We start from the raw sequence: 20,207 nt of genomic DNA on the forward strand, positions 1-20,207 counted from the left end.
AAAAATAAAGAAAACGCTTAAATGAGAAGATGTGTTCAAACTTTTGACTGGTAATGTATGTTTAAATTATTGAGATACAGACTGAAAGAAGAATGACATAATGGACACAGAAGGCCTGTATTATAGTAACTGTCTCAGTAAGTTTTCAGAAACAAGAAATCAACATTCAGACAAAATAATAAATACTATCAGATTGCTAGTTAATAACAGAAACACAAGTTTACAATGTAGAACTAAGACTGGGAGGTGTGAGGTTCGATTTTTGCTTCACTAAAGTAAAAAAGGGATGGCGCAAAAAGAAGCTAGAGCAAAGAATAGAGGATACAAATTATGCATAACAGAATACATTAAACTCTTAATTCAAGGCAGATCCACTCATAAAAAGAGTGAGAAATGAGGAGGAAAGAAGCATGAGTGCATAACTTTGGAAAGGTGATGGAGAAGAGACAAATAGTTAGAATAAACTATTTTAGCCTTTTAATTTGATGCCCTGTTTAATTTTGAATTTATGAGAGAGCAAGAAAATGATAAGACATTCAGAATCGAAAGAAACGAAAAGACACACACACACACACACACACACACACAAAGCCACAGTAATAAAACAGTGAGGAGGGTTTGGTCTTTTGCTGTCCCCGTTCACCATCTCTCATCCTTCACCCACGCATGCATACACGAGTATACCCAACTCATCCTACTAAAAACCAGTGAACCCAGAATCTCTCATTTGAATGGGTGATTTAGATGGGTAGGTCTGAGGATGATGCGGTATGTGCATGAGTGTGTGTTGGGAGGGTAAGGGTGTGTTGACAGGTACCTCTCCACCATCTCCCCCCCACACACACACACACCTCTCGTTCTCCTGCCTGCCGCCATGCTGATAGGCCCCTAATGAGCCATAATGACAGGTAATCAACCCTGTAATGATGATGACAGAGAGATACAGACAGACACAGGGGAAAGAGCGAGAGAGCGAGAGAATGCAGGAGTGTGAGAGAGAGAGCAAAAGAGGACGAAAGAGCGAGAGAGAATGGTCGGGGGGGGTTGAAGGAGATGAGATGATGATGGAGGGAAAGGCAGACACCAAAAAAAAAATTAAACATGTGGAAAGCCGAAAGATGAGCAAAGACAAGAGTAAAGAAAAGACACTGGACGAGTCTGGAAGGAGAAAAATTAAAGAGGAGGAGTAGGAGGAGGCGAGATAGAGGTGGGTGACCTATTCTTACAACAATACCTCACCAGGTTATCAAATACTTGGAACAACATAACTGCAGGTTTCTGTGGAAACTTGGCATGCTCATGCACGCGCTCGCTGAAACATACGTTCCACATGCTGCGGAAGAAAATTAAACGTCTCTAAACCTAAAGTGCAGACATTCATCCTCCTGAAGGAGAAGAAAGGAAGCAAAGAAAGGTGGAGCTGAGCGGCTTTGGATCAAGGCCAGAGCGATAAATTACGTCAAAGTTCCCACTAATGCAGAAATAGAAGAGGAACTTGTTTTCTGTACCAAGAAACAAGAGAGGTTTTGTATTATTGGGTCATCTTTGAAGACTTTTTGAAAAGAGAAGTTGTACAAGTGCAGCAGCAAAGAAGCATGACAGAGCTTCTATTTTCCTTGTGTGTTTATGATATCAAAAAGGAATCTTTTTTGAACTTTTACCAACACTTCAGAGTGGAAAGCTTTAGTTTTGTGCATATTGACACTGTATAGACACGGATTACATCAGTAAATAAAAGTACCCTGTTGAATAAAACTGAATGTATGATTATCCAAAATGTTAAAACGCCATTTTTACCTTGTTTTTTCTTGAGTGCACAAAAAAGCTGATATTCAGTGAGAACAATACCAATCGCATCACTGAGTGAGAGAAATTGATGCTAAATTGTTAACAGTTTGTGACTGAAAAGTATTTTTTGAGTCATGCATTAACTCCGCATTATGCCGCATTACAAACAAACACATTAAAATAAAGCACATGTGGTATTATTAGCTTAGACAAACAGAACCAGTTACGAATAGTTTGACCTTTAAACCTGTATAGCTTCAATGTTCCACTGTTGAAGTACCAACAAAGACAAACCTTTTTTTTCTTATTAAATAGTTTCCTCAAAAAGCCTATGGACTGCATCAGGAATATCAGGTCTGACAAAGGGAGAAACCCTGGGTGTAACTGCAGAATTACAGGCTAGCAATACATAAATTATAACAGAGTCTAGCACACAACCTTGGAGGACTCCCAAAGAGACAGGTAAAGGTTCAGAAAGCAATCCCTCTGCAGTCCTGATATCCTCATCAAGACTGCGAATGTCATTTGAGAGACCGGAGTTACGGCTCTGTGAGAACAATGCCATACAGTCAGTCTCAGGGGGAAACATTACCCACACAATCATCCTAAGACCAAATCAAGAGTGGATTTAGTACAGTATCAGCTACTTTCCTTAACTTCTGGGTATAATCAACTTTAATACATCTATTTACTGTAAATGCTTAGTTACTGACAATCAGAAGCTCTCAGAGTCAGAAGGCCTATTATGTTATAAAGAAACCTGTGGTTTGACTATAGATCCACAATATGAAGCAAGAAATTATGGACAAATATAACCTCGATACACAACCTAGATACACAAAATCTAGTTCAGTCTGAGTTATTAAGTATAACAAAAAACAGGTATGGAAAGTGGAACAGTTTGTTTTAAATTGTAGAATTATGACCTCTGACCTTGTCCTTGAGGTCTAGGTCACTGAAACTTGAACTCAGGTAGGGTTTTTAAGAAGAAGCACCTATAGTATGAATGTAAAAATACTAAAATCAAAACCAAATCACTTTTATTGTCACATCACATGTGAATTATATGAATAAATATATGTACAATATAAGAGTGTATGCATATTACTGAATGTGTATACTAAATATGTATGTCTACGTGTGTGTATATATGTGTGTGTGTGTATACATATTTTACAAATTAAGAAGAGTAAACAATGAAATAAAATATATAAAATATACAGAGGTTGGTAGTTGGATATTGTGCAAAACAAGTGGCATTTATAAACAGTATGTAGTGCATAATGTTGAATTTCCAGTAGTGACGGTGAGGTGTCTATGAAGTGTTCAGCAGTCTGATGGCCTGGTGGAAAAAGCTGTCTCTCAGTCTGCTGGTACGGGACTGGATGCTGCAGAACCTCCTTCCCGATGGAAGTAGTCTGAACAGTTTATGGCTGGGGTGACTGAAGTCCTTGATGATCCTCCCTGCTTTCCTCAGGCTCTGCTTCCTCTAGATGTCCTGGAGGGAGGGAAGCTCACCTCCAATTATTCGTTCAGAACACCGCACTACTCTCTGGAGAGCTTCGCGGTTGTAAGTGGTGCTGTTGCCATACCAGGCTGTTGCGCCTTCTTCACTGTTTTGTTTATGTGTACTGACCACGTGAGATCCTCAGCCAGATGTTCACCAAGGAAGCGGAAGCTGCTCACTCTCTCCACAGCAGCGCCGTTGATGGTGATGGGGGTGTGTACTTCTCTGCACCTCCGGAAGTCCACTATCAACTCCTTTGTCTTTGCGACGTTGAGGGTGAGATGGTTGTCTTGACACCAGTGGGTTAGGGCGCTGACCTTCTCCCTGTAGGCCGTCTCATCACCGTTGGTGATAAGACCCACCACTGTAGTGTCATCCGCAAACTTCACAAGGATGTTGAAGTTGCTAGTGGCCGTGCAGTCGTAAGTGTAGAGTGAGTACAGGAGAGGGCTCAGTACACACCCCTGTGGAGCACCAGTGTTCAGTGTGATGGGGGATCAGGTGATGCTGCCCAGTTTGACCACTTGGCGTCTGTCAGACAGGAAGTTAAGGATCCAGCTGCAGAGGGAGCTGCTCAGTCCTAGATCCTGCAGTTTCCTGTCCAGCTTCGAGGGAACGATGGTATTGAATGCTGAGCTGTAATCTACAAACAGCATTCTCACATACGTGTCTCTCTTATATCGCCATGTTTTCAGGTTATCGCATTCGCAAACTTTAGTGTCTATGCTGTCTACCCCCAAAATTATGGTTGAATACAAAAAAACCCCCACCATATCATGAATGGGAAAATTCTCTTTCAAATGTCTTAACATTGTTAAAAGGTTTATAGAACCATTTGACTTGATTTTGCTGTGATTTAAGGCTACAAAACACTTTCAGGAGCTATATCTGTATATCTGTTGGGACATGGACAGGGAGCCTTGAGGGGTGTCCTTAGGTGTCTGTCACCAGAGTGTGAACTAAAGATCAGAGCTTCTGTATATGTGTGTATATATATATATATATATATATATATATACACATACACATACATACAATTACTGTCTAATTACTTCACCTATCACTGGTTTTAAAGTTACGGCTGATAGGGTCTATAGTGTTAGGTTCAGAGAGTGAGAAGCCTGAGCAAGACTGGCATTGACTATGACTGTATCAAGAAACTGGGAGGAAAATAATGAGAGAAGGAAGGACGAGATAAGAAACTAAAGCAGAAGCAGGAGGTGTTGAGACAGTGAGAAAAACAGGGTAAAGAATGCACTATGGTATAAACAGAAAAAAAGCAAGAGGGATGACGGAGAGTGGTAACACTGCTGGTGTTAAAAATCAAGAATAGAAAAACAATGAGGAGTGAGATGAGGATGAAAAGTGGGAAAGAGGGCAGAGTGGGAGGAGAACATGGAGGGAGGAATGCATGAAGAGAAAAAGGAGGTGGTGTTCTGCTTGGCTGCAACTAAATGAGACGTTTCGTTAGATACCCCACAGATGCATTTCCCCTGGTGTTCCTCCCTCTCCTTTTTTCTCCACCTCCTCCTCGTTTTTGACCTTGTTATTATAAATATTTCTATTTTCTTTCAGATAAAAAGCAGTGTAATGAGCCTGCACTCAAAAGAACTCCTCTTCTTAATTCCAAATATCCTGAGAAGCATAAACTTTGCCACAGATTTTTGCCATTCTTGGAGTTCTTTGTGCTTTCCAATCACATAATATGAAAGTGACATGGGTCATTTGGTATTGTATTATATATTTTAGTTATTCTGCGTTTCAGTGAGCAGAGATTGCTGTGTATAGTATCTCCTTTGTCAAAATGACTCAACTTTCATATTTTAGTCTTCTACAATCCTTCTGTCTCAGAGGTGCAGCAACAGGTGCATGTTCAATGGTTTTTCACAGAGCTGTGCACCATGATTTTTTTTAAAGTGGACACCAATTGTTGTTCAATATGAGCTCCACTACCTGTGACTTCATCATTATCCCCAAAAAAAAGTTCAACTTCAAATGTCATTGTTTTGAAACCAAGCTTAAAACTCCAGAGCTGAAAATGAAGCAAATGCACAAGTGGCAAAATTTACAGTTCCTCTAGGTGCCACTTTATGCTGGCTCCAGAAGGGAGACAATTTTACAGCATCAAAAAGCATATTTACAGCCTGGTAAAAAAATGGTTTTGGCCTCTATGGACAGTTATCCTATCATAAATACTCTGGTGTAGTCATTAAACTGGACCTCTTTACTGTGTGTGTGTGTGTGTGTGTGTGTGCGTGTGTGAGTGTGTGCAGCATTTATGCCTTTTTGAGCATTTTTAATGGATTACCTGACTAATGTTATGGCTTACACTGCGGTACAGAGCATCCAAAAAGTTATTGCTTTGGTTTTGGAGAGTAAAATTCCAGCATTTTTTTTAGTCTGAGCACCAGTTACCTGATATGCATGTCTGTGGATTGTAGCCATATAGTTTATGAATTTAGTTTGCTAACTAAGCTAATTAGCATCAGCTGATAAATTATAAATCCATCATCTTGTGAGTGATGTCAGCGTAGCTCCATCCATCGTTCACACTGACAATGAACTGTATGCACAGGTATCTGGGTCAGAATGGCAGCGACCTATGAATAGCAGCCACATTGCTGTCCAGTCCTAGGACATAGCTTGCAGGAAAAATTTTAATTGCATGTTTGTTTGTTTATTATTCTTTTTAATGAGTGGACTAACAGAACTTTGGGATCATGTGCTGTGTGCTGGAGTTTGCTCTCCAAAAACAGTATCTCGATCAGCATCATCTCCGCGGGTAAAACTGCTCAGTGAGACTGAACTGAAATGATGAAAATTGCATTTTTAAGATCCAATAAATGGGTAATGGGTAACAGAAGAGTATGTAGGAATTTACTAATGAATTTAAGATGGAGAAATATTTAACTAAGTTAGCCAATCGTTCATTTTGGCTGAAGAATTGATAGCATCAATAGAGAATAAATGCTGGAAAAAAAAACAGAGTTGGACTTGGATTATGCACGAAACTATAGCCTTGACTCTTCTACCTCTCCTCCCTCTGTCTTTCTCCTTTAACTGTCTCTCTCTCTTTCCTTTAATCCAGCTGTTCCACCCCCATTCTGCTCAGAGCCTTTATTCATATCTGTGACAATCCTGGAACTAACTGGAGTGACGGACTTGTACTCACCTGGAATGACCTCGCCAGTGCACCCACAGAAACGGTAAAAAGTCAAGATGAAGATTTAGTGTTTTTGACTTTTGACTTAAATAATAAAAATAACAATTCCCTCTCAACAAAAGAAGTGCCTAGGTGTAATAAGCCAAAATAACATGTTACATAAAGAAAAATAAATGTTCTAATAACTTAATAAAAGCTCCACCGGAATCTCGATAGATGTTGTCACAGCACTGCATCAGGTAATGTAAATTTCCTAAAATAACCCTTCAGTCCACCTGTTTGTCTTAATGTTGTGGACATGACCCTGATTACTACTAATTTACTTAATGCCATTAATCCCATTTAAAATAACACACACACACTTAGTTTCACAGTCCCTCGAGGCTCATCAACTGACCCTCTGAAGCTATTTCTGTCTACAATCACAGTGTGTGCGTACTGTTAGATATTTTATGCACAGTTGTGTGCATGTGCCGTTAGCGAAAGCTGGAAATAGACACGGTGGTAATGAGAGGTTCAGGGGATTGATCAGAGCTATGGAAAAACTAATACAAACACACCCACAGTGGGCACTCGCCGTCTCGATGGAGTGACAAATCTTTCGTGGTCTGACTGCAGCAAATGGAGGAGCTCTGTCAACACGGCAGTGCACAACCCACGCTCACATAAGCACAAACACACATTCAAACACACTCTCACACAAAGCTTGACGTCTGAGTCAGAGGCTCTTTAAAGAGCAATATGCCATCTATTCACACTAGGACCTTTCTTTGACCTTGACCTTTTGCGTGTATTTGTGTATTTTATACATGCACACATGCATGCACACACACTCACTCACACACACATAGAAAGCTTTAATGGTCAAATTATGAACAGGTACCACAGAACACACTCTGACTCTGTGCAGAGCTGACGGGTGAGTGTTGAGTGCTAAAAACTGAATGTGTGATTGAGTTTGTGTGTGTGCCTTTGTGTGTGTATTCCTCAGAGAGCAGAAGCACTTAATTTTAAAAGTTTTTAGAGAGTGTGTTTAAGCTGGGTCTATGTATACTGAGCAAGCTGCAGATGGATGGACAGATACTGACATGTTAATGGCCACCTGTGTGTGTGTGCGTGAGTGAGAGACTGTGTACCAGCTGCGGTGTGTCCTGCAGCAGAGGAAGCAGTGTGGCCTCCAGGATGCTGGTCTGATCGGGGGTCAGGCCCTGCCACAGGGACAGCAGGAGCACGAGAAGGTGTGTGGCACTCCGCAGACGAACAAACGCCTCTTCCAGCAGCGCCCGGTTCTCCTCTGCAGCCTCTGCCAGTGCCATTACCTGGAGGAGACAGGAGCTGGTAAATCTCTCCTAATCATCACAAGAATCACCATTGCATACAGAGGTGATGATAATGCATTCATACATCAACAGTTTGCATTTAAGGAGCTTTGACTTCACCTCTGATCTTGATCCAGTTTGTTTTATAAAAAACTTGAATACTTGTCAAAAATTATAAACATGCTTCAAAGTCAGCCAAGTGAAATATAAATCTGCTGGCTACCCAACTTGACCTCTGGTTCCAGTCATTTTGAATTTTTGTGTATTTTCTTCTGAGTCATCTCCAAAATTATTATATTTTCTTAATATGACACAAAAGCCAGATTTCCCCCTTTACTTTCTTGCTGGACCAAATGACGAATCATCCCTAAAAGCCTTGCTAGGTCACTTTCTCTACAACACACCCATTTATCCACAAAGACTTGAAACATCAGCGGCAAAACCTGTGTAAACAGTTTTATGAGCATCGAGTCTGCAGCTTCTTCATCACTCTCACTGTGCGTTAGCCTGAATTCACCCTGAACCACTTCATCTTTGTGTGTTATTTTTATAACGGGGGTCACAATTCCCTGCTGCAATATTAAGATCTCACAGTTCCCTTTTGGCCTTTAAAATCTGAAATTACATTTTAAAATAATGTGTAGAGATGACATGTGTGGCAAGATTTTTGATGGACTACCAGTTACAACGCAAGTCAAACACACTGCTTTGTCAGAGATGAAAGAGACAGTCAAATCATTTCTTAAACTGTTATAGACACAGGATGATTCTTCCTTCCTTTCTTGTCTAGTTTTAGCTAACCCGATATATTTACAATGAAGCTAGAGCCTAAATCCGCATTCTATCTTAAGGCCACTAGAGGGCGACAGCTGTAGTTGCAAAAAGACGTAGAAGTTTATGGGAAAACAGCTCTCTGTTATTTCCTGTTTAAACATGTTCTTGCTCAGTCTATGGGCTCAGTCTCTTATTTTGGGACATAATGAATAAAAAATGAACTCTGTTTCGTAAATCTTGATCATACCGCGTTTCAAAAAAGAGGATTATCTCATGTGTGAGGCTACATGACAAGCAACCCGTCAATGACAAGTTATCAGCCAACGGGTTTGTCCCTCCTCATCACATCCAGGTTTTTGCAACCAAGTTCGCAATGGTGAAAACGCTCGAAGGTGTCACAGTAGGTATGTGGATCTGGGTCCAATTCTAGTTCCCTTGAATGGTTAAGACTCCATTAGACCCATATAAGCATTAGTTTAGTAGTAGTCAGTTAAGCTACACTGGAAGTGATTCACAGCATTGTGGTGACCAGAAATTATAGGAAGTGACTGACATTTCGCAACTTCAAGATACTACAGGTGAATTAACCGCTGGGAACAGAAAGATTTCAACAGATTTCAACATTTCTCAACTTCCAGGACAGCAACTGAAGAAACTAACTTAACCTGGGAATGAAGAATAGCACTGACTGATATATGACCTGTTAGTAGATATATGTATATTCATTACATAACTAACCAGCTCTCAGCTTAAAGGTAATGCGTAATATGCAAATCACACCATTTTACCACTTTAGGACTCATATCAATTGGAAGAAATTGCATTCAATATCCTTATTATAACACCCACTTAAAGTTCCCACCTGTATGCTCGGTATGTTTTTAAAAATCATTGCTTTGACAATAACATCTTAAATACACTTACAGGACAGTTCTGCAACAATTCTGTAAATTAATTAGATGTCACCAGTGGAAATCTTCCTTTTAGGATTTTTTTCTAATATTTCTTCAACTTCTTAAAAATTCTTTCACTCTTTCCTTTACCAATATATTCTTCAACAGGAGGAAATAAACCCCCGTCCATTATTTCCATGCCCTTCAGCCTTTGTGTTTTATGGCTCTTTCCTGCAGACTACTGGATTTAGTTTTTTTTCTCTGAACAAACTGCACTGCTGTTCTCCTGTTAGAGCACTGGAAATCCCATTTAGAGAATGTTTATTACGGATTTGCTTCTTTCACAAGTTTAAAAATAAACTAAACTAAAAAGACGAAACACAGCAGAATTCAAATAAATTGTTCTCTATATGTAGAGACTGCTTGCTCTGATGACTTGCCCATACACTCGGTTGGCAGTATTTTCGAAGGCATGTTTTCTTAAGAATTGTAGGAATCAAAAACATAGACGGGGAGCAAAGAGGAATAAAATACTTGCTTTGCAATGAAGATGAGGTTAAACAGCACAAAAGTGAGGGTTAAGCTCTTCTAACGTTTACTCAAGTACGCAGCTCAGCAGTAGAAGGCAGAAAGAGAGAGAATACATATATGAGGTGTGGTAGGACCAGGCGAACTCTGACCTTCAGTGAGGGGTCAGTCCCTTCATCCCTGTATCATTGCAATAACAGAGGAGTGGAGATGAGTAGAGAACAAGCGATGAAAGAGCAAGACGGATGAATAAGAAGACAACAAGAAAGGGCAAGCCGGATGAAGACAAGGAGGGAAATGAGAGAAGCAGGAGGAGGAGGAGAGAGATGAACGGACAGAGAGAGAAAAAGAAGAGGTGAAAGCAGATCTGGGACTAATGGAAGAGTGTGTATTCAGATAAATGAGTGATCTGCAGGCCTGAGTGCCAACGTACGCCAGGAGTTTGTTTGACAAATGGATTCAGCGCTTGCCATTTGATACTGCGAAAACAGAGATGGAAGACTCAGAAATGAAGTGTGTGTGTGTGTGTGTGTGTGTGTGTGTGTGTGTGTGTGTATGTGAGAGAGGGAGAGAGAGAGAGCGACAGAGTCAGTGAGCGAGAGAGTGAGTGTATATCTGTGTGCATGTTAGGGTAAAGCACCAATTGCTTAAGTAAGCCGTTTTGATTTGCGTAATACTGAACTACAAACACGAGTACATGGGAACGAGAGCCTCCTCTAAGACGTGCACACAAAGTGTAAACAGTCAGAGTTAAAGTCTTAATTCACTTCCTTTCATTTGGTGGTAAACCTAAAAGGACTCAAGCACTCATTCAAGGCTGAGGTCATCTGTGGGTGCCGTGTCATTCACAACTCTCAAGTTAGACACACATGCACACACATGCACACACATTCTTGCCAAATGATTAACTATTTCTCATCACTGTCTTGCCAGTCTAACCCAGTCTAACCTTCATGAGTACACAAAGACATAAGCTTGGCTTAAGTCTTTTAAAGAAGTGTGACCGAATGTAAATTATTTCTGACTCGCTCTCTTCATTTTTCCCCTCTCTTCTGCCCTTGCATCTTGTACAACCATATGGTAAAAAGCTGTAAAATTCTGCACACTTATTGGGAACACCACTCAGAGTATTTAGATAAATAAACCAGAAATTGCAAAATTCTGTTGGATCTTTGGGAGTCTATTTTTGTGAATTGTGAAAAAAAATAATATACGTTTAAAAACACTCACGAGCTACAACTCCAAGTACATGAACTCTTTCTACTCTAATGCCATGCGCCACACAGACACACACACTGACTACCTTCATCCTTCTCGAGATCCAAACAAAACCCCATCCACCTTCCCCTTGAGATCTCTGAAAATGTGCATGTGTGCATGTGTGCACGTCTGTGTGCGTATTGATAAAAGGCTGCAGGTTTGGTGAAGGGCTTCATTGTTGGCAGTGGGTCGACTCCACACACACACTCTGATTGATGCCAGCTGAGAGAATACAAAGACACATTTAGCCTAAACACCCCCCCCCCCCCCCCCACACACACACACACAGAACAGAGATATAAAAACATGCAAACATGAACACACATCCATTTACACACAGATATGTACAGAATATATACACAAATGTTAAAAACAAATAACCAATACAAATCAGCTTCCAGGAAGCCTGGACAGAAAAGGTGCTTAAAAAAAATTATAAACTTGGACATCAACACCATCTCCCTCTCACAGCTAGTTAGTTGTACGTCAGCAGCTGAACTACTGGTGACCTTAAACAACCTGCAGTTGAAGCTGCTGGGGTTACGACCTCCCGAGGTGTCTGCAATAAAGTCTGGAGTCTATTTGAAACACATAAAGGGACATTCTGCTGCATCTTATGCACTTAAACCTGGTTTACATCTCAGTGACAAGGCACAAGTTTGTGACAGCGTCATGGCCCTTTAACCTAGACCGTCAAAAAAAAAAAAAGTCAGAGGGAAAGACTGAAAGTCTATGAAAGATGTTATTAAAGAAAAATTCCCTCTATTAGAATTTCTTCCATCCATTCACTTGTTCAGATGCAAACACAGAGTACAAAGCTTCCAATACAAGCCAACGTTTTACGTTACTCTGGGGATTGCAAACCACACACAGACACATACACAAACAGTCATGTTTATCTATTCACGCACAAATGCACAAAGATATGCACACACATGTACTAAGAAAAGTACCTAAGAAAAGTACAGAAAAACACAAACAGAAATGAGCAATACCCTTATCTACCAAATCTATGGATTTGGATGCAGTATTTAGAGCACACACTATATATCCATATACATATAAACACACACACACACACACACACACACACACGGACACATAAAAAAACAAAACAAAAATTAACCGTGTCTTAAATTTAAGCTGAGATGCAACAAACATTTAAAAAGTTAGAGTTAAGAATTAGCTGCCCAGGATTCACATTTGGCTGCCATGCTGTTCAAAGGAAAGAAGAGAGGAGAAAAAGCATCAGAATGAATTCTGTGCTTGACTAATGAAGTTTATTCTCAGTACATAAACCAACCTAGCACCCTTAAAATCATGTATATATGATGAGCAAGATATAGCTAATGTCATGTTCCTTTGAATTAACATAATGTGAAGATGGTTACAGTGATCATTCCAGTGCGCAGCGTTTAGGTCAAAGAAAGCAGCATTTTGAACTTTTTTAAAATAGACAGGGCCAACTTATCTCTCAGAATAACCAACATGGCCAATAACTTAAAATAAATATGCCCCATGAAGCAGAAAGAAAACACAGGAAACGCCACTAATGTAATTTCATTTCCTTGTGTTAATGCAGTTATATGACTTATAAAGGGAAAAATAAAAACTATAAAAACAAAAAAACGGACTCTAAAGTCACCATCATAATATTAACTAAGACAATGCACAACAGCCCTGTCACAGTTCAAAGTGGCGCTTGAGCATGTGCCGGACTTGTTCAGTATTCTCCTGAGCAACAGGTACCACTACTCGAAAAGAAAACTTCACATCAGTGCTGATGAAGGGGTACAAGAAGTCAAAATCATATGCAAAGATACTGCTGTGTTTTTTAAGCTTCCTCCACATGTGTCATCAATATATCACTGAAATGGTGGTAAAAACTGGCACAATTGTACACTTGTGTATTCAAAACAGCCATGGCCACACATCTAATGCCAGCATGACAACAAGGCATGAAATCATGGCAAAGACACCAACTGTGATGTCACTTTTAGTGCACGCCTTTGTTTGTTAGGGTGGTAGAGCAAGCATAAACTCAGTGTAAGATGTCAAACAAGCCACTGGAACGTCAACAATCACAGTATTCATCCTGTAACCCAATTAACATTCCCAGCTTCTGACATATGCAATAATGAAATTGCACACCATCATCATTTTTAACCTGTGTAACTGCTAGAGTAACTCAGACATATTTCTTTGCACCACATTTAATATACGGGGGTCGGGTCAGTCACTCACTAGTAACATTAACAATACTTTTCTTTTCAAAAGCACTATTATACATGCTGTTAAATATTAACAGATATGATGTCAAACCTAAACTAGTCAAACTATGTCCTTTAAAAAACTGGTGGAAAAGTGCTACCCAGTCCATGACCTTCCACCGTGCAGCGCTGCAGTTGATAATTTGGTGTAGAATTTGTTCCTGTTTGACTTTCAACAGCTACAGTATAACTCAACGCCAAGTTTGGGCAATTTTACAACACAAAGCGCAAAAGCACTTGTGTAGCAGCTCAGATATCAAGTGGTGAAGTCTGTGAAAGGCTCCGCAGCAAATGTCGAGCCAAATACACACAAAATAATGCATTTCTGTCAAACATCGCTGAACGTTAGTAAAAGTCAACATGGCGGCAAGTGGAAAAATAAAATAAAGGTATCTGCTGCCAGAGTTTTATCCTTGCATAAAGTGAAACAGACAAGAAATAAAGCTCAGAGTGTTTTTGTGTGTGTGTTCCTGTGTGAGCGTATCCTCCACAGAGTCGACAGATTAGATGTTTCCTGCTCAGTAAGCCGCAGCAAACAGCATGGATGAACTCCAAGCCACAGACACACACATGCACACACATGCACACACAGTCCAATATGAAAACACATATGCATACATACAACTTAAAGCTAGGTGCGCCTACAAATACACAATTGACTTTGTGCACACAGTGCTGCACTATCTGTGCAAGTGGAAAATAACAGCAGTCCGTTTGGAAGAAGGCAACGTGGCAGAACACATCGCTCTCAGCCCGGGGTATTATGGGACGATCCATCAAGGAAAAGAGAGACAAGCTGGGTGAGAGTGAAACACAATGTTTTACAGGACAGGAAAGCAAAGGAGAAGTAAAGGAGATGGGTTACAGTATGAGTATAAAGAAAGAAATGAAGAACGAAGTTGAAAAAGTTCACACTAAGGTCAAATGAATGTGTTACAGTTGGTTGTGTGTGCACGTGCATGCGTTTCCGTGTCTTAATTAAAGAGCAAATTAGAATCTCCGTTTAACGACGGCTGGAAATACAGAGCCCATTTCCTCACGCAGGACGACTAATAGACATACTCACAAATGGATACAATTACATAGACAGGCACAAGCTCCTGAAATCATCTTAAACACACACACACGCACACACACACAGTATCACTTACACAAACACTCATGATCGCACAGACTTCCGTTAACATCCGTTCTGCTCACGATCAAATGTGCTTTCACTAACACAAGACCACATTTCCTCAGTACTGAAAGAACAGTAACAGATTCACTGTTTCACTTATGTGTGTCGAGTGGTGAGGCCCAAATATCTAAATATGTGTCTCATTAGAGTTCCTTTGTGCTGTTGCAGAGCCTGATGTTGGCTGCCAAACACCTGCAGACACGCACACAAATACAGTGCAGGGGTGTACAAAGACCTTCAGGGAGTTAACCTAAACAGTGCAGTGTCAGACACTAGCTTATGATATCATACTACACAAACATAAAGAGGTACCAAATACTTTTGATGTCTTCAGTCCATCACCAAAAAACATATTCTGCTTTTCACTTTGGTCTTTACCTCCTTAATCATCGTAGTCAGCTCAGGAAAACGATAGCGCTCATTGTGACTATTAAACGTACACTTTGAGTTACTTTGGCTTGGTTACCGAGCATCATTTAGCAGTGTTTGTCATGTTTGCAGCGCAGTGTTTGATCCTCTGCAGGTCAAACTGTCTGAGGGAAAAACTCATTATATGAGGACTGCAACCAACCAGTTTGACCACCAAAATGTTGAAGTGAACAAAAGAAACCTGGGCAATAATGATTTCTTTAAAAAAGCAGATTGAGCTAAAATGAAAGAGTCAGACAGTTAGATGGTATGTTGGGAGGTAGACATGCCGAGGACGGTGGAGACAGAGCAATCTGGTGGATGAGTGACAGAGTGATCAGCATCTCTTCTACCAGTGTCTGATAGACAGATAGCCAGACAGACAGACAGTAACCACTATTGTCTGTGGTCAAAACAAGCACACACACACACCGTGTTGATAACACTGTCTGTCTACACTCCCACTGATAAGACAAGAGGAGAGAGCAAGAGAGTGTAATAGACAGAAGGGGATGAGAGAGATGAGGGAAGAAAAAACTTGGAGGCCACAAAGAAATTGAATAAAATACAGAGAATAAAAGGTAGGGTGAAAAAAAGATTGTTTACTCAAGTCTGAATGGAGTACCGAATGAGGAAAGATGTAGAGGATAAAGTGATAGGATCTGGCAACCAAACCTGATCCAACCTCTCATGGTTTATCATCTGCTGGGAAAAAGACTTGGAGCATATCCACCAGATAAGCATGAACTCCAGGCTTCCACATCCTCTTCTTTTGTTTGTCTTTATATCTACGCTTAACTTTATATCTACTCAGGCAAATTAGCTTTAGTAATCATGCACAAAATGTCTCATAGAAAAAAATCCCAATTAATTTTACTGCATTTTAGTGTGCAGGTCATTGAGCCTATCATCTTAAAACAATAATTTGTTAGTATATATACGGACAACATGCCATTATCGGCTGGAGGAAACCATCCGTCCAACTATCCGTCTTTTAGCACTGATCCAAGTCCTGGTCGCAGGAGCAACAGTCTACATAGACCTGCCTGAACATCCAAAGCCACTACCAGCTCTCCTGAGGGGATACTGAGGAGCTTCCATGAGTTATAGTCTTTCAAGATGAACCCAGAGATTGTTTCAGGAAAGATCTTTTCTGAGAATAAAAAAAAAAACATCACAGATTCAATTTTTTTAACTTTTTTTGTCACCACAGCTCAACAGATCAACAGATCAATAAATAACAAACAACCCCAAGAGATGGATACAGTGTCATTGTGACTGATGGCACTAAACCACTCCATTTGTCAGTTTCCCACTTCATATTTCACCAAACTGTGAACAGGTGCCCTGAGATACTATAACACCGCCATTTGAAGCAACTAGGCAACTAGTCATACCTGGAGGAGGCAGTCCACTCCTTTTTAGATAAGAACTGTGGCCTCAGTCTTAGAGGTGCTAATCCTCATTGTAGATGCTGCACTCTCAGCAGTGTTAATCTGGATAACTCCAGGACTGATCAAAAAGTGCAAGAAGTACATTCTTCAACAAGGGCTTCTGAATTGCTTCTGATAGCGGTGTGGCAAGGGACTAAACTGAGGAGTGGTAAATATGCAACTGCCAATAGTGTTTTCACAGACATTACGGACACTGCTGTTACTGTGAATACTGGATTTTCTGGACAGACCTCAAGTAAGGCAAGCAAATCATTATTGCAATATTATGCAGGTAGGACATGCCTCTTAAGTGCCACTGAAATATTTTTCAAGGAAATTGTTTTAAAATGTAAAATGATATCCAGTTTTATAGAAAAATAAGTAAACTGCATATGTGAGAAGATGTAAGTAAACAATTATATTTTTCATATACCTGATAAAAAGATTCATTTTGTCTAAAACAATTAAATCAACTGTTTTGGGCAATTTAGAAAAAAAATTGGGCAGTTTGAGGAAAAACAGATATAGGGCAAAAATGCCTTATAATTATTAACTAATTAGCTAAAGAAATTCAATAACATTCTGAAAATTACTTGATCAGTGACGATGAGCGATGTATATCCAGAGGCTGATACCCAATCCACTGTTTCACTTTCTTTGATACAATCTAGATGACTGTAAGCAACAACTAAATACCTCTAATGTAAAAAAAAATACAAGACATGTTAATGTTTATGTGGTTTCTTTGGTTAAACAAAAAACTAAAAGTCTACTTTTTTGACCTCCTGCCCAATCAAGGCTGTCAGAGATGCTTTAACAGGCCGTCGTTCAGCGGTATGACTGCTCTAACCCTGTGCAGTGATTTATGAGGCTGTCCCACTCCGACAAAGAGTCAGCTGAACTCTTGTGTTTTTTCTGGGCTGGTGAGACTGAGAGAGAGAGGCCGTCTGCTTTTCTTTGACACGTGTGTTCACACGGTCATGAACAAAGAGCTTTATTCTCCACTGATAAGTTGTGGGTGGGAGAGCTGCACTCCCTCCCTCACTCCCCTCATTCCTCTTACTTATGGATGAATATGTCTGTCTTTCTGTAGTCAGAAAATGTCCTAAATATGGGCAGATCAGTTTACAGAAATGAACACAAATCCTTAAGAACAACATAACTTCAAACATACAAAAGCAGGATACATAGCTGAAAATATGCAAATGCAAAAATTTTGCAATCACACATGCAAATTCAGACTTAAGGTGTCTACTGCTTAAATGCATTAAGGCATTTGGCTTTTATACACTGGCAAAAAAATAAATTGTATAATTCAATCCAAACACCCTCTGCTTCCCTGTGAAACACACACACAGATACTGAGGTCAACAGTTGCTACAGTGTGCTGGGTGGTCCTTAGGGGCCAGAGGCCCTGGATAGAGCAGGGGACTAAATTGCAGAGTGTTACCCACCGCAGTGACACCCAACCTAGGATTAACACCCAGGCCTAGCCCCAGACTGCCAGTAGCCCCAGGCTGTGAGACCTGACCTTGACAGGTTCAGAAGTGACCTCCAGCACCCACACATATTCGCTTGCTGGTTGACTCAAGGCCCACCCAGTGGTGACATAATGAGTGGGTTTGGTCCGTCCAGCTGGATGGAGGAGGGAGTGGGTTCTGTGTGAAGGCTGGACTGATGACTTTGGCTACGATTAGACGGCTTATCTTGCTTCCAAAAAATGTCTAGATTGTGTCTACACATAAATTTGAGACAGCTCTTCGGTCACACCTGCAGCACATTAAGTCACAAATGTGTTGAAAGAGCAGCAATAAATAACTTTAATAATTTCCAAAACTCGAATCATAGAAAATATCAAAATCAGAAAGGATTTGACAATGTGTTATAATAATATAATTGGAATATTAATATAATAATAATTTTTTGTGTGAAAGTTCACCCCTAAATTAAAAACAACAACAGTATTTTTTTTTACAATGTCTCTTTGTAGAAATTGTAACACATGTACTCAAAAATGACCCACAAACCTTGTCACGAGCTTTTTTTAGTAGGAGCTATGCCCAACAACTATATTACTCTGCAGAAGAAAATATCCCTCATGCGACAGGAGATGTACTGCAAATGCCACAGTTAGCAACTATCTGGAGAGGTTGCAAGAAAAAAATATGTATTTCCTGAGTAGTTAGCTCTATGCAACTAGTGGTTGCTGGCGGCTGAAAATTAAAACTGATCACACTTTTTTTTTTTTTTGCTGCACCAAAAATCTCTCCTTTGGTAGCTAGCAGATTGCAACAGTTGCCTGGAGCTTGCATGGAAGATATCTACTTTTCTGCATACACTTGCCAGCTATTGTCTGAGTGGTAGTGAAAACTGTGAAAGTGCTGCGAATGTTTTGGTGAGATACAACTTTTACTCTGGTTTTACTACCCCTTCCATGCCAGCGTGACCGAGTTGTAAGCAATCAGGAAAGGAAATATTTCAAAACACGCCCTATAACAGCCGGGATAGGCTCCAGCCACCCCCGACCCTGGAAAGGATAAGCGGAAGCGAATGGATGGATGGATGCTTTGAACAACATTTTTATATATCCAAGAGAAGGCAGACATGTGTCAAAAACTCCACAACTGGATAACTGAACCAAAGACAATCCTGGATAAATAATAATACATGCTGCGGTAAACTTAAGAATAAAAGCCTAATAACTATTAGTTAGAGCATAATAAAATTGATCTTTAAATTACAATAGGAGGTGATGCATTGTCTTTGAGTGACACTTAAATGAATGATGTCATGTGTGCTCACCTACACACTAACTACATGTTTTACATGCTACATACCATCAGACATTTTTTTGTGTTCGACTGAAACCCAAAGGTCTTAAGCAACACGAGTTGTTGTGATACTTACCAAACAAAAGTGTTAATGTCAAATGAGAAGAAGGTTTTAAAATAATAAGCATCGATGAGTTTTAAATAACACCTGAGTTTACTGTAAATGACTTTTACTAGAAAGTCAACAAAAGGGCAACTACGTGAGAGGCGTTTTATTTATGTTTTCATGCAAATTGTAAATCAAAAGCCATAACACTAAGACCTTACAAAAATACATATGAACATTTTCATGACAAACTGAGTCTCTTTCTAACTAATGAAAAGCATATGTATGATATAAAATGTTCTTACTTGACACACACACCAAAAAAACATGCCATAAAGGCGTTAAAGTTTGAAAACACATCTTGCTATATTCGTCAAATAATCTCTGAGGATTTATCAAATTTCACAACCTTCCGCCTGGAATAAACTCTTGTTAGATCTAATATATCAAACTTGTAAATGTTTGATCAGTTCACTTATGCAGAATATCTACAACACTTTTTTTTACTTGCGTTTCCCAACATTTCCAAATGTGCCTTTAAGAAAACAACTGATATTGTTTCATCCAGACTGCATCAGCAGTACTAACAGTAGAGAGTTGAGAAAAAGCTGGATTCGATCATTAACTAAACAATGGTTCATGTTTTTATATCACAGAAAATGTGTCTGTAATGAAAGAACACTGGAAAAGCTGGAAACATCTGGATGTGACATCACATTGTCTGAATGAGGAGGTCAGCCCAGGTGAAAGAAAGGGAGAAAGTGGAGACGGAGGGCGTAGAACTAACGCACACATGAATATAATACA

At 39.9% G+C, this 20,207-nt stretch overlaps 1 protein-coding gene across 2 annotated transcripts in view; it reads right to left on the reverse strand.

The window, feature by feature from the left end:
• Positions 1 to 20,207, reverse strand: part of bbs9 (Bardet-Biedl syndrome 9) — a 174,548-nt gene that overhangs the window by 75,659 nt on the left and 78,682 nt on the right. For both annotated transcript variants that reach the window (XM_087848408.1, XM_087848407.1), the window contains one exon: positions 7,595 to 7,777. In XM_087848408.1, coding sequence (XP_087704534.1) covers positions 7,595 to 7,777 — 183 coding nt within the window. The remainder of the gene's footprint in view (positions 1 to 7,594; positions 7,778 to 20,207) is intronic.

The sequence above is a fragment of the Neolamprologus brichardi genome, chromosome 11, assembly GCF_056152115.1.
Source record: "Neolamprologus brichardi isolate AB-2024 chromosome 11, ASM5615211v1, whole genome shotgun sequence".
In the NCBI taxonomy this organism is placed as follows: domain Eukaryota; kingdom Metazoa; phylum Chordata; class Actinopteri; order Cichliformes; family Cichlidae; genus Neolamprologus; species Neolamprologus brichardi.